Source organism: Anastrepha obliqua, chromosome 5 (genome assembly GCF_027943255.1).
Source record: "Anastrepha obliqua isolate idAnaObli1 chromosome 5, idAnaObli1_1.0, whole genome shotgun sequence".
NCBI classification, from domain to species: domain Eukaryota; kingdom Metazoa; phylum Arthropoda; class Insecta; order Diptera; family Tephritidae; genus Anastrepha; species Anastrepha obliqua.
Genome location: NC_072896.1, coordinates 126,699,993 through 126,716,196, shown reverse-complemented (window position 1 = coordinate 126,716,196; position 16,204 = coordinate 126,699,993). Strand labels below are relative to the sequence as shown.

At 37.1% G+C, this 16,204-nt stretch overlaps 1 protein-coding gene across 1 annotated transcript; it reads left to right on the top strand.

Annotated features, from left to right (window-relative positions):
• Positions 1–6,816: 6,816 nt before the first annotated feature.
• LOC129249109 (facilitated trehalose transporter Tret1) lies at positions 6,817–15,970 on the top strand. Its single transcript, XM_054888744.1, has 6 exons — positions 6,817–7,293; positions 7,344–7,573; positions 7,646–8,320; positions 8,377–8,565; positions 15,528–15,593; positions 15,681–15,970. Exons 1-6 carry the CDS (start codon positions 7,236–7,238, stop codon positions 15,897–15,899), a joined length of 1,437 nt encoding a protein of 478 aa, XP_054744719.1. The 5' UTR covers positions 6,817–7,235; the 3' UTR covers positions 15,900–15,970.
• Positions 15,971–16,204: the final 234 nt, after the last annotated feature.

Here is a 16,204-nt window from a genome sequence, read left to right as displayed (position 1 = left end):
GTGCCTCTTTTCTGAAATCAGCTTTCTCATCCTCATTTTCGTTAAAAGTTTTTAAAATTTTCATAATTTCAGAAAAATGATTTTTTAAAGCTTTGACAGCCTCATAATGACAAGACCATCTGGTTTGGCTTAAACTTTTTAACGTAAATTTTAGTTGCATTTCACGATGGAACAATTCCCACCTGTGGGTTGAAGTTGAAAAGAAAACATATAGTTATATTATAATGTTACATACTACTATACTTAGTTACATGATCACCCTATTCCTATATTACACCTACTCTTAATTCTAACTTAATCTTACTCTTATATTTAATTATGCTAACTCTAATGTAAACCAACAACTGCTTTACATACTTTCTCACACTCTACACCCACACGCTTACTCACGCACTCAACATACACACAACATGCATTCCTACATTCATTGCTAGTTTTACTTTCTCCCATTCTCATTAAATGTAAAATATTAGTTAAGCTTTAAGTTAAGAAGAGTTTTTGTAAAACTGAGAGTGAAATAAAGTTCTTTGACTAAAGAAGACGTGTTTTACTTCATTATTATATATTTTTTGCACCACGCCAAAAAAATTTACAATTTCGGTTGCAACTTTAACACATTCTTCACCAACTAGGTTAAGGGAATGTGCAGCACATGGTACATAATCCGCACTTTTATTTTGCCGAAGGAACCATACCTCTAAAACGAATTCTGATGTCCCCCAATTTGGGTCGAACGAAAAATCCCACTTTGGCCCATTTAGAGTGCTCCAATCGAGTCCAAATGTATGACCGACCCCCACTAACTTTGGACGGCCGATCCACCCATGCCAGTGGCACACCCCCTGGAACTCCCCTGAGGGGTTCCCCATACAATCATTTCAAAATATCACCATTTTTGGCCTTTACATGAGAAAAGAAACTAAAAAGTTCGACCCAAATTGGGGGACATCAGAATTCGTTTTACAGGTATGGTTCCTTCGGCAAATTTTCTTATTTTGATACCTAGAATATGATTTTCACAGAGCAATGGGCGATTTTTTTGCCTCCCCACAAATCGACCCGGCCTAACATATATAAAGTCAAGTATCAATGTTTATGTCAGCGCAGCATCAGCACTGTCCAAAAGTCTGAGTACTTAATTAGTTGGCACTTAACCGTTTAAACGGTTCTGGCCGTCTAGTGTTTTTAGTAGAAAACTAATGTGAGTGTGGTAGTAAAATATCAGTGCGTCCTGTAGGGCATTCGTATTTTATTTTTATTGATGGCTGGGGGCCCTTTGCAACCACGGGGCCCTGGGCTGAAGCCCAAAAAGCCATTAGGTAGATCCGCCACTGGTCATATGGACCAACCTGTCTTGAGAGGTAAAACTCGTAGATTTAGTGACAGACCCGCAGAGAGAGTGGTAATTAGCCGGGAGGTGTTTAATACGCTGGTGCAGCTTTTAGGTTCTGAGTTGTGCTCAATACACCGACATTTACTAAGTCTGCTTTTTTCCTTGCAATGACCGTTGCAACTTATGTGTCACCAGATTGATCAGTCTGGGAGCTCTTATCGTTTTGCATCTTTCCACTTATCAGCTGGACGAGTGTGTACACACGTCTTGTAAATATTAGCAACCATAAATTATGACGCTGAAATGGGTTACTGGGTTCCAATCATACAAATACACAGGCGTTCACATGCACGTACGTACATAAGCATATGAACAATTAACAATACTGAAAGCCACCCAGCAAACATTTGGGTTTGATATATACATACATACATGCATGCATTTAGGAATGATTAGAAATCAAGCATTTTCGCAAATGTTAATCATGCGAGGTTCGAAACCACGCCCACGAAACACCACTTGATAGAAACATTTTTTTTCTAATGGCACTCGCCCCTTGGCAGGTAATGGCAAACCTCCGAGCGTATTTCTACCCCGAAAAAGCTCCTCATAAAAAAACGTCTGGCGTTCGGAGTCGGAGTCTTAAAGCTATAGGTTCCACCATCTGTGGAAAACATCAAGAGGTATACCACAAAAAAGAGAAAATTTGTTCTCCATTTAAGAAAATTTTTGTTCTAATGAAAAAAATATTTTAGCTGCCGAAATCAAAGATATAGGAATTCGAGATTGAATATCAGTCATAATGCGTATGGTTTCGTTCTTCAACTCTGGAATCGTCTTGGGCTTATTGGCATAGACCATACTTTTCATGTTACCCCAGAGAAAGAAGTCCAGTAACGTTACCAGCATCATTATCGAAGTACGACCCGATAACTCCACTAGGTTTGGCTCTAAAGCCACACAAGACAGTGACTCGTTTTGGGTGCATAGTTTTTTCATAAAATACGTATGGATTTTCAGTACCACAAACGCTATAGTTTTGCTGGTTAACGTACCTATTTAGGTGGAAATTTGCCCCAATTTGCCGGACTATTTCCATAAAACGTAACATCGCTGTATGACCAAGTTAGCCAAAGCCTGTAGTACCAATTGTCTGCAAGAAATAAAAGAATTACGCATCACAAATAATTTCTGTTAAAGATCTGCATAACCCTCGAGTCACGTAGTACAATGGTCTCCTGACTGAGTGCTTGGACTTGTCCAACCCCCCACACTAATATTGGTTATAGTTATATTATTAATAAAATAACATTTTTTTTTACTTTCAAAAATATTATGAACCAAAGTCGTACACTAACAACTAAATATTATTAGTTCCAACTTCAGTTTGCAGGTGTTTGATTTCGGCTTAGTGCGTGAAATTGGAATCGTTCAATTTTTGTTTTAAAGGATATTGTTCCAAATGTCAGAAGTCTACCTGTCTAATTCAAAGATGAGCCAAAACTGGTAACCCTGGAAGCAGGAAGAGTAGAGGAGATAGTAGGCAGAAACCTTACTTGAATCTTCTCAGCCTTCGATGAAATGCTGCCGTAGTTCGGTGGCAGAGTGAACATCCAGGAGAGGAAGAGGAGGGATTGTTTTAGTGGCACACTCGACGCTGCAGAAGACAGACGCTGTAAATGAGAAGGCATTTTAAACCCCACCGCCACATAACCGATTATCGTTTTAGTCAGTAAGAACTTTTGTATTACAGTTTATTGACTTTCCCAATCGAAATAACCAAACGAATAAACAAACCGACCTGGATGACAGAGTCAGTCCCATGCCCGGATTTATAAAGGGGTTTCCAATAACAGGTGTTACAAGTGAATGGATTGCGCTGTCGAGAGATGGTTCACGATTTTTTATGTCCGGAATGAGATGGTATTGATCTGGACAACGTTTATTTTCAACAAGACGGCGCTACGTGCCACACAAGCAACGAAACCATTGATGTTTTACGGGAAAAGTTTCCGGACCGTTTTATTTCTCGAAGGTGATCACAATTGGCCACCGAGATCTTGTGATTTAACACCTTGTGACTTTTTTCTTTGTGGCCACGTAAAAAAGAAGGTCTACGCCAACAGCCCAAGGTCGATTCAAGACCTCAAAGATGGAATTCGTGAGGCTATCGAGGACATAGGGCAGCCACTATGCAATTCGGTTATGGGAAATTTCATGAAAAGGATACTGTCCTGTAAGGGTGGTGGTGGTGGTCATTTGCCTGATGTTATTCTCCACTGGTAAATTCCACCTAAAACGGCCCTATGCAGAAAAAATTTAATTTAGTTGTTTTTAGTTAAATTCAGTCAAATAATGTCTGCCAGAGAATAATATATATGGGAAAATCAAAAACTATATTTTTGTCTTAAGTTTAATAAGTTTGGCCACACTGTGAACTTCGCCTATACTGAAAAGTGAGTTTACATTCTTTTTACGATGTCTCTTTATTTTACATTTTCTTGTTCTTTCTTTATGACTATTGACAAAACCCCATTATATTTGAATATAATATGCTATTGATTCTATTCTGTCAAAGTTTCGACATGGTACATTGTAAAATAAAATTTGTATCGATTTTTTAAAACTTTAAAATTTTCGATCACACCCGTCCCACTAAAAATTGAAAAAGTTCAAATAAATTGGTACTGTACATTATAATCACTTGATACTTTGCAATGATAACAAAGTATGCGTAGTAAATAGTTTGATGACATTTTACTAATTTTGTATTCGCGTTTTGGCAATTCAGTAATATAAAATACTTGGTCACACCCGTCACATAAACGCGAAGTGCTTGTTTTTTTAATGGATTCGAAAACCAAAAAGCGAGAACAAAGGAAAAAACTTAAAAACAATAAAGAAAAATATGAACTGCATTTGGCTTTAGAGAGAACAAAAGAAAAAAAAAGAAGAGATGCCAAAAAAATTACAATGGATGAAGCGACGTTGGAAGAAAAAAGGAGAAAAGATAAAGAAAGAAAGCGAAAGAGTAGACAACGCAAAAAGGATGAGCAGAAAGTATCAAGTGTTTTGAATACATCTGAAATTGGCAGCTTCAAGTCACGTCGTTCATTGAAAAAAACAGTCACCAAAATTGAGAAAATCCTGTCTCGTAGTCCATCGAAAAGAATTGCTATTATTAAGCAACTCGCTTAAAATCTATAATGCCCTTAGTAAGTACAAGAGTGAAAACTCCGATTGACGATATTGACAAAATCAAAAGCTTTTATTTACAGGATGATATCAGTCGACATACACCTGGAATAAGGGACGTAAAAATCGTGAAAAATCCATCAATAGGCGCTAAGCAAAAAGTTCAAAAACGATACCTCAACATGACTGTGGGCGAGTGCTATAGTTTATTTAAGGAAGAAAATCCAACAATTAAAATTGGTAAATCTCAATTTTATAATTATCGGCCGCTAAATGTGTGCCTAGTGGCGGAAACTCCCCTCAATATGTGCCTTTGCATCTATCATGAATACATTAAGTTTATGACAGATGTTGCTCATAAAACTTTTTTCCCTATACCGGAGAGTCCTTCAAAAGTTTTGCAGTCAACATGCTGCAATATTCATAGTGAGAAATGTATGAGAAACGAATGCCTCTATTGTGATAATATACTATATATGATCTGGTACCATTAAACTACAATGAAAATATGATAGTGTCGTGGAAGTATTGGACAAGTCAGGAAGGGCGTTTCCATATAATTGCTAAGGAAGCAGCTGTAGGAGAATTCTTGAAGCTTTTTCAATTAAATCTAGATCAATTTAAAACACATTGGTATGTCAACAATATGCAAGCGCAATGTTTCCAAGAAAGGAAAGCGATACCCAACCAAAACGAAGTGGTTCTGCAAGTAGATTTCGCTGAAAACTTTTCAATATTTTTCCAAGATGAAATACAAAGTGCACATTGGAAGCATCCACAATTGACTATTTTTACAGCATGCGCCTGGGTTAGATATCAAGACGGTATTTCCACACAATCCTACGCTATTATCAGTGATGATTTAACTCATAACAAACACAGTGTTTGGGCATTCTTAAAAATGATTACAAGTGACCTTAAGGAAAAGGTTGATTTGAAAGTTGTACACATTTTTTCAGATGGTTGTGCATCTCAATTTAAAAATAGGTACAACACTTTCAACATATGTCATGCTCCTAAGGATTTCGGGTTAGAAGTGCATGGAATTTTTTCGCTACAGGCCATGGTAAAGGCGCAGTAGATGGTATAGGGGAAACAGTAAAAAGAGTATTATGGACAGCCATTAAAGCTAGAGAATGTATTATGAAAACACCGCTGGACTGTTTCAAATATCCTGTTGCAAAACACAAATTGAATAAGATCAATGTTTTTTACGCATCAAAAGACGACATCGATCAGAATAATTCTTTCTTAAACGAAAGTTGGGAAAGCGTTAAAATGGTAAAGAACCTTCAAAAAATGCATGCCTTTAAAAGAGCAGATGCGGTCTCTGTATATGCTTCCTATTCATATTATATTTATCTGAATTTAAACAAATTTTCTTGAAAAATACAGGTCCAAAGTATTGTGATGTCAATGATAGCGAATAAAAAAATGAAATGTTATTTTATGTGTTTTTATTCATAATTGGATTCAATAAAAAGTTTTAGTTCAGCAAAATTTTTGAATTTTCATACTAGGTCACATCCGTCACATAGAGTGGTCACACCTTTTTTTAAGCTTTTTTTTTAAAGAAAAATGTGATTTTTTTAGAAAAGTAAGTATGACATACAACCAGAAAGACTTCAAACAATGTGCTCCTCCAACATTTCTATACGCATTCTTTGGGAAATTTTACAAAAACTTCAATGAAAGTAAAGATTTGTTGAAAGCTTAAATATGTAAGGTCACACACGTCACAGTCTTCAAATGGCAGCTATGGTCGGAAATGATGCATTTTCAGTATGTACTTGGTATCAAACAACTTTAATATTCACATGGCAGGGATTAGTGTCCTTTAATTTAAGTAACAATTTAAAATTCTAAAATTATAACGAAAATGTCAGTAACACGGTCACACCCGTCACAATGGAAATGACCCACTATTAAAGGCATACCTTCCTCTTTATAATGAAATAAACATCCGATCATTTATATTAAAAAAAATGCATTTTTCTTTAAATATCAAAATAACACCTCTATTAAAAAACGCTTTATATGGAACGACCCAGATTTATATCCGGCCAAGGACTGTCACCTCAGGGGTATTCCCTGAAAGTATTCCTCCCGTATAGGGAATGTTTATGCTGCTACAACAACAACAACAACAACGACAACGTCAAGCCACCCACCGCAAATAGAAGAAGAGGTTCGGTCAATTATTTTCCGAGAATTCCTCTAGTCTTCTTATATTAATGCCAAAAATGTAACGTTTCATTGATTTGTGTTTTTCCAAATAGGCGGAGGTGAAATTCAAATTTACTTGTAGAATATGAAGCCTGAATATATGTCAAATGTGAGAATCGTTGGAGAAATTTGAGAATTGGTATCAAACTGAGAAATATAATTTTGCCAAACTATGTTTGTTGGGTAACTGGTGGCGCTAATAAAAGGGGACAATAAGAGAAAAATATATACACGCATATTATTAAGGCAATTGTGGCAATTGCGCTTTGACGGCGAAGCAAAACAGATTCGTTTGGCGCCCGCAGCTACAGAGTTGGGAGAATCATTAGACGATCACGGAAGCGAGAGCATAGCAATTCATAGACGTATCCGCTGGGTTGAACGATTGAACGATTCGGTTAGGATTGTGAGTAGTCAAATTAGCAGCGAAAAGGCGAAAAGGGGTAGTGAAAGTAAGCAAAAGTGTTGCATAAGTATACCAATGTGTCTGCCAAAGGATTTGAAAGGAGTTGCGATCCAGCGGATCGTTGTAATTGTCGGTAAGTGTCGTCTACTCGTTCATGTTTTCCAATTATAATTCTTTTCTTAGGTAATATATTGTGTTTGAATTTCGGCATCATGCTCGGCATTACGCCTGCCCATTTGAGGCTCTACATGGATGAAAAGACACCCTTGGTCCACGTTGCAAGCAAAGAAGACGCCTCTAGGACGTATGGTTACTTATTTGCCAGCGCGGCTGTGGGCGCACTCATATGCAGCTTAGTCACGCAAAGATTTGGCCCGCGTGTGGTGTTACTTCTAAGCGGTCTGTTGCAAATTGTACGCTCTTGTCATCAAATGCTCGCATCAGCTGTGCTTTCATGTTTTCTTTTTTTTTCATACGTACATCAGCCGAGCTGGTTTTGCGTGCATTTTGCCTACGATATCGTACACATTTATTCGTCGCGCATATTCGGCGGACTAGCCGCCGGAGCCACTCTGGTGGTGCTGCCTATATTCATAGCAGAGATTTCGGAGGAGAGCAATAGCGGTAGCCTGATCACCACCATCGACCAGTGGCGCACATTGGGTATGCTTATTGGTTTTCTGCTTGGCCAGTATTTGCAGTATGAATATGTCAGCGTGGTAGCGGTGTGCATCTCCTGTGCATTCACCATGATGTTCCCCTTCAGCCAGGAGAGTCCTTACTTCTACATGCGTAAAGGTGATGTGCCAAGACTGGAGAAGTCTTTGCGCTGGTTTCGCGGAGTGCGTCGTATTAGCGACCGCAATCGACCTGAGTTCTTACGCGAATTGGACAATTTCAAGAACAATATGGAAAAACGCGCAATTGTCAAAACGAATGTACCGCAGCCGTACTTGTGGAAGGTGGCACTATTCACTCTGGTGCTGATTGTGGGTGCACAGTTGAGTGGGATCTTTGTGATACTCGCTTGGTCGGATGAGATACTCGCAAATGATGTTTTCGTCTGCTTTTCTCCAGATGCAAGTGCTATGATTCTGGCCTTCGTCCAGTTCGCTGCTACAACAATTACGGTGTGGCTGGCGCCAGTTTTCAGAAGAAAAGTAAGTAATGGTTTTCTGGACAGAAATTTGTGCTTACGGATGGGTTATCATTTCAGATGCTACTATTTATTTCGGCATTGATTTGCGGTTGCGCATCGATATGTTTAGCAATAAGTGTTGTAACGGAAGTGAAAGGCCAATTACAATGGGTCGCATCTGGGTTGTTGCTGTTGCACATTTTCTTCGCAAACTTAGGATTGTATCCTCTTACATCGCTAATACCCAGCGAAATGTTGTCAACAAAGGTAAGTGCAAATGTACACTTTATTGAATGAGGGACGAAATAGATGTCCAAGCAATGTCAACGAAAGTTTTAAAAGAACTACGACCTTCATGTGCTTTGCGCTCTCGCACCTTGATCAAAAAGTTCCTGTAATATATTCAGAAAATTCAAAATACAAATTTATTCCTCGAAAGTGATATTATCGCCTTCAAAGTACTCCCCATCAACTGCAACACACTTATGCCAGCGTTTGCTCCAGTTTTCGAACTGAAATTCTATTTTCGGTAAAAGCCATCAGAGCCGTCTTCGATTTTTCTATTAATTATAGTTTTTAAAACGCGTTCCCAGTAGTGGAGGAAAAATCGCAGGGAACCATATCAAGGGAATTCGAATTGCTCTGTGTGACGGTGCGTTATCATGGTGCAAAATCTACAAGTTGTTTTCCCACAAATCCTTCCCCAAAAAATTCCCCAAATTTGCTTCCTAATGGTCCTTATTAACTTTATGACCTTCTGGCGAAAATTCGTGGTGTACAATACCGTTGTAAAAACTGTGAGCACCGCTTTCTTCTTTGACTGAAGTCAACGTGATTTTTTTGTCTTGCTCTTCACTCAGTCACCTGATGCCTGTATTGAGTGTCGTACTTATAAACTTACGTCTCGTCTCCAGTAATGATCCGTTTTATGAATGTTGGAATCAACATGGAAATCACGTCTTTGGCGTTATCAACGTGGTCCTTTTTTTGCATGAAATTCAGATCCTTTGGAACAACTTTGCAGCACCATGGCACAAACCCAGATAATTAACTACAATGTCCTGAACGAATCCCTAAGCAGTGCCCAAGTTCAAGTTAATTTGTGGTTATTGATCAACTTTTCTTTCACTTTATTAATTCTACGTTCATCATTCTCGATGGACTCACGACCTCTTCTGAGTCTTCTTAACTTCATGCCGCTTGTAAACGATTGTTTTCTTTAGAGTATCATTACCGAAACAGTTTCCCAACATTTCTGAGGTTTTCGCACCATTGTATCTATTTTTAACACAAACTTTAATTTAATTTCATACAAACTCGTTGTTGCAAATTGAAATCCATTTTCAAAACTGTAAACAATCGAAAACACGTGTTGAGGTAGAGGTAACATTTTGGTGGGAATGCTAATCACAGATGTGGCAAGCTAACAAAAACAAAAAACAACAGAACTAAAATCAGTTTACTTTGAGTTGTCTGGCGGTTGTTCCGTGAATTTTTTGATCATGATAGTATATTCGATGATCCATGGTTCTACATTCGCCAAACATAGTCCAATGCGTTGCTTCTTTTACGAAAATTGATATTCCATCATAGAGTTATGCCTTTAGAGTATATTAAGGGGTCACATACGTTGAGCAGCGCCAAAAGTGTGCTAAAAGAAAAACTGTTTTTAGAATGGATAACAATAGAAATAAATACTATATAACAAATTTTATACATTGTTTATTAGTACTTATAAACAAAATTTATTTTAATTTTTTAAATTAGTATATACAAAATCACGTGACCCAAAGTACAATGAAAAAAAAAGTTGCTCCACGGTCTACGTCATTTCTTCTTGAAATGTTGATGGATCTGTAAAAAGTAAAAAAAAATATTTTAAAATAAAGTTGTAGGTTTAGTCTGTCGAGACCGATTTTTGAATTTCGAAAAATTTTGGAATTTACAGCATTTAAAAAAAAGTATGCATTATACGTCATAAATGTCATACTTTAATTATGTTTATAAAATTTTTAATAAATATATCAAAAATTAAATCCATAGAGAAAACACTTTCGAATATTAAAAAAAAACCGCCTCAAAAAATATTAAAAATTGTACGAGTTATCAAGCAGACTGTGCCGGAAAAAGTAGTTTCGAGAAAAACGAGTTTAAAGTTTGAGGTACAGGAGTGCGCGGACCGCTCTCTACTTAGTTAATGGGCTGTAGAATCTATAATATTGGGAATTTCCGCATGAAAATTTCACAGTATGTTTCTAAGATACTATACTTTTGAAATATCGAAAAAATCGATTTTTTGAAAATTCTAGACCAATGTAACCTTTTAAAGGCATGACAAAATTCTTTAATTTCCTGCAATTTTCCCTTTCTATCTTTCTACGCTCTTGGTAACAGCGTGAATTGCACCACACGGCAAGGTAAAAATGTGGCTTCGACTATCAATCGCTAGTTTCAAAGAACGCAGAAAGACAAAAAGCCGCAGTCCCGGTTCGTTCAGTTAAATAAATTCTTCTCGGCAATTGGATTTTTGGGGCGTGAAATAAGTTAGGTGCTTCAAAATATTCATCTGACAATGTTAAGGAATGATGTTGCGACTTTCAGAACTATGTGAAAAAGTTTGTCGTTTTTTATGTAAATATACGTACATATATGCACCTCCTATTCGCTCAGAAATAACTCTTGTGAGTCACATAAAAGTTAAAACATTTATTTTTGAAAATAGACATTCGAACTATTCTTAGCTGGGAACAAAGTAAATTACTTTTAAAAATTGTGCATAGAATACGAAAAAAGGGGGTAGTTGCCAGAATTTTTAATTTCAGTACATCTTTAAATGGAAATTGGCTTCTTCTTCAACATGCAGTCTGTCTAGTAGAAGCGTGCCCGCGTTAACTTAGAAACTATTTGACCAATTCGATTCTAACAAAATGTTTTATATGGGCTGATAATATTGATTATATGTTCGCAAGTGAGCCAAAAATAAACTGGGACACCTGTTTGCTCTTACTTCAATTCTTTATAACTTGAGAACGGTGCAATAAATTTTGCAAAAGGAAAAAACCAATATAAAGAATTCAATTCAGCAGTTTATTATAATAATTGAAAATAATAAAAGATTTGCATCATTTGGAAGTTTTCCAGCAAACAAAACAATAACCTAATGTTACAACTCAAACTTAAAGTGGAACAGTAGTTAAATTATGGAAATATAGGAAAAATGGTGAACTAATATTTTGTGTAGTATTCCTTTGCACTAATTACAGCTCGTAGACGACGTTGCATGGAGTCGACTGGAGTTTTGGTGACATCTATCGGAATATTTTCCTTTATCACTTTAATTGCTGATTTTATGGAATTTTTACCACTAATCTGCCGTTTGCGCAATTCTCTTTCAATGTAGGATTTAGATCTGGGAGGGATGAGGAGGATGAGGCAATCCTTCTTTAACATTGTAAGCAAATCAGCGCAGTATGCTCTGAGTCGTTGTCGTGCATGAAGGTGAACGTTGCTGGAAACTGCAATTTTTCGACAGTTTTGGAAATATGCGCCTTCAATATTTCTAGATAATTCATTTTAGTCATAGTGCCTTTAATAAATCAAAACTACCCCACTCCATTTGCTGTTATTGCTCTCAAATCATTAGATGCCGGCCACCACGTTTCACAGTACCCATCGCATTAGACGGATTGACCGCTGTACCCTTCTTTAGACAAAACTGCGGCCATCCGACCCCAATAAGTTGAATTTTTACTTGTCGGTGAAATAAAGTTGCTCCAAAATTCATTCGGCTTGCTAACGTATTCTTTAGCCCGGTTCAACATTTTACTCCCCTTATTCCTTGAGGGAAGGAGATTTTTTCTAAGAGTGTACGCTTTGTATTCGTTACTGTGCGGTAAATTTCTGATATTGTGTGGGTGTACCTTTGTACGTCAATTGAGAAATTGTTGAGTGATTTAGCAATGTTAATGGCATATATTTTCGGGTTTTATTTTATTAAACGTACGAAGTGTGACCAAAAAGTATCGAGAATTTTGAATTTTCGCAGGTTACGTATATTCGAATTTCGATTTTTTCGTGGCGATATGTTGGTACTCATATCGACGAGTTCGGCCATTTTGAATGTTCAGTTAATTGTTGACAGCTGCTTTTCTTACACGTGTTTCGGCGCGTCTTCGATTTTTACCTATTTAAAAAGATGGATCAAAGAACCTGTATCAAATTTTGTGTGAAAAACGAAATTAAATGCGCAGATGCATTCCGAATGTTGACTGTGTCATCGGAGAAGCTACTTTGGACCAAAGCAACGTTCATCGGTGGTACAAAATGTTCTCAGAAGGCCGAGAAGATGTGAACGACGAAAAGCGTGCCGGACGCGCGAACACTTCCACACAAGACGAAAAAATGGTTGAAGTGAAGAAAATGGTATTGGCCAATCGTCGAATCACCGTTGGAGAAGTCGCTGAGGACCTAGACATATCGATCGGCTCGTGCCATTCGATTTTTTTCAATGATTTGGGCATGAGACGGGTCGCCGCAAAATTTGTACCAAAACTGCTCAATTTCGAACAAAAGCAACATCGCATGAACATTGCAAATGAGATGTTGGACTCTGACTGCGACGACCCAAATTTACTCCCGAGGGTCATAGCTGGTGACGAATCGTGGGTTTATGGTTATGCCGTGGAAACCAAAGTTCAATCATCTCAATGGAAGCTGCCGCACGAACCAAGACCGAAAAAAGCGCGCCAAGTTCGGTCGAATGTAAAAGTTTTGCTTACCCTTTTCTTCGATTGCAGGAGCGTTGTGCATCATAAGTTCTTGCCACAGGGTAAAACGGTCAATAAGGAATATTACCTGCAAGTTATGCGCAATTTGCGCGAAGAAATCCAGCAAGCCAGAAACGCCCGGGTTTGTGGAAGAACAAAAATTGGTTTTTGCATCACGATAACGCCCCTGCTCACACATCGTTGCTTGTGCGCGACTTTTTGGCCAAAAACAACGCACGAATGATGCCTCAGCCACCGTATTTCCCAGATCTGGCCCCCTGTGACTTTTTCTTGTTCCCGAAACTGAAGAGGCCCATGAAAGGACGACGCTACGCTACGATTGACGAGATAAAGACGGCATCGAAGGAGGAGCTGAACAAGAAAAAAAAAAATGATTTTTTGAAGTGCTTCGAAGATTGGAAAAAACGTTGGAACAAGTACATAATATCTCATGGGGATTACTTTAAAGGGGGCAACATAGATATTAATGGATAAATAAATAATTTTTGAAAAAACACAAAATTCGCGATACTTTTTGAACACACCTCGTATATTCCTGCCTTTGGTCACATTTGATTTAATTTTGGAAACTCTTTCAGTACCACTTTTTCTAAGAAAAGAATGGTTTTCATTATATTTTTTCAATATATTAAATACTGTCGAATAGGTTTTTTCAAAATGTCCGGGATTTGAGCACACTTTTCTCTTCGGAATAATATTTCACCATAAGTTCTTTTACATCACTCGATGTTTGCTCTTATTCATCTTCACTCTTCAAAACTGGCAACTTTAATGACAAACTATGAGAAATACAATTAACTTTTACAGTTCCGTTATGAAAGAAATAACGGAATGCACACAGTTGAAAAATTATGCTATTGCGCTTATTACTTAAATAATCTGATTTACCGTTAAAATTATGCACATTGAATAGTTAAAAATAAAATATATTCAACGCAAATGATTTCCTAAAAATCTGTGTATAATTTATTTATTTATATTATATAAATTTGAATGTATTTAATATTAGTGTCAGCGTTTCGTTTTGGTTCACTGAATATTCAATAAAATGTATAGTCACCATCATTCACATCTTCGAGTCATACTTTGTGTTAACTTCTGCGCAAATTGTGGAGGTAATCGGCTCCAAATCAGCCGAATTTGCTTTTATAACTGTTTGACGGTCCATACTTGCTTTCCCTTGAGTTTTTGCTTAACTATTGCCCGAACGTTTTCAATAGTGTTGGTGTTAGGCGGCTCTGAAGACAAATCCAAGATTTCAATCCCATTTTTCTGTTTCCACTCTGCACACCTTCGCCTGCGATACTTGGGACCGTTGTCCTCTTGTAAATCCAAGGTTGGCTAGGTCTTCCAAGCATCTTCGCGGCTGATGGTAATAATGCTTTTGGGTACATTTTTTTCATCAAAACTGCATTCAAATTGGCGGTAAATAAAAATAAAGGGCCAAAATCTGTTTCGGAGAGGCAGCCCCAAACATAAACGTTAACTGGATGCTTAATAGTTCGTTGAAATTGTTGACTATCAGCAGTACACTAGGACCAATGTATGTATGCAGCTCCTCACCCAAAAGAAAAATGCATCCGTGATTATTGCGTTTGCTCCGTGCCGTTCTGAATTTGCTTTAGCTCATGCAAGTCTTTCTTCAATGTGCTCCCGAATTTGAGGTAGTCTGCACGTAAACGCCTGCGAATTGTGTTTTTGGATACATAAACTCAATTTTTCCTTAAAACTGCTTCAGCCTCACGCAACGATAAGTTCACAAATGAATCAATGACCTTCTTCTTAGCTTGCCTTGGAGAGGATTTTTTTTGGCTTCGTCCGAAGGAGTCTTCAACACTTTTAACTTCGGTATACCATTGCACCCATATATGTATTTATGAACGTCTCCGACTTCTACAAATATTTTGCTGCAGATGCACGTAATAATTTGGAACCTTTAGGGTGTGTACATGGGAATAATGCTTCAAATCGTTTTTTATACGCGGAACTCGTCTTGCAAAAACAACGTCCGCTTTCTAAATTTCTCACAAAACTAACAAATCGCACAACGCACATTGCGAAAAGGATACGCCATTTGTAGCATTCAATTTTTTTTAACGCAACTCTAAGTTTGTAGTTTGCCAGTCACGCTTCTAGTTATTAGGCAGACTGTACCTGTATTTCGGTTAGAAGTTTCTCTAAATAATTGTTTTGAATGCCCATAAAAAAATTTGAATTTGAATTTATTTATTACTAGTATAATAATACATTATAATTTACAATAAACTGTAAGTCCTACAGAGACTATTAAAAGTCTGTTCGTAGGCTAGTAGAATTTATAATAACAATCTTATAAACTAAATATGACATTTAACAAAATAAGTTTTATACATATGTAACATACGTAACATACATTTAACTTTATGTTACAACATACTTACTGTATTTTTTCAACTCTTACAGCTGCGCGTTAGGTGGACAAGCATTTCGTGGTCTCTCTCCTGGCTAATAACATTCATTCTCATTCAGGTAAAGTATTTAATATTTATGTAAACCGTTGGACATAATTCCGGTATAATAAGTTTATGCTACATCTTTGCATTTTTGTTTATAAAGTTTTACCATTACTTTTCATCGATGATTGGGCTTCATGGGTACTTCGTTATCTTTGGTGCTGCTTGCGTTGGCGTTGCATTGCTTGCTCTGTTTGTGTTGCCAGAGACGCGCGGAAAATCACTTGAAGAAGTACAACAAATAATGGGGTGTGGAACTGGACTGGCTGTCGCAGAGAAGGATGTGCCACAAGGAGGGAAAATCCATCTAGAGCGATACTGAGGAATTTCCAAAATTATATTTTTTATACCAATGGCTTTGTGAATGGCATTGTAAATTATTTTTATTTTTATTTTTATAAAATGTATACCCCTTTACATATAAGTGAAGAAGACTTTTTAAAAATAGTTATTTCACATATTTAAATCCCTCACTGATTGCAGGACTTATTATAATTATCATCAAGTTTCTTTCTTAAACTTCGTATAGTTTTCAATTAAGCTTTTGAATTAAAACTTCTAATAATTATTTTTCCCGTCGCAGAGTAGTTAATATAGGGTGGGCCATGTTAAATTTGCTTTTTGAAT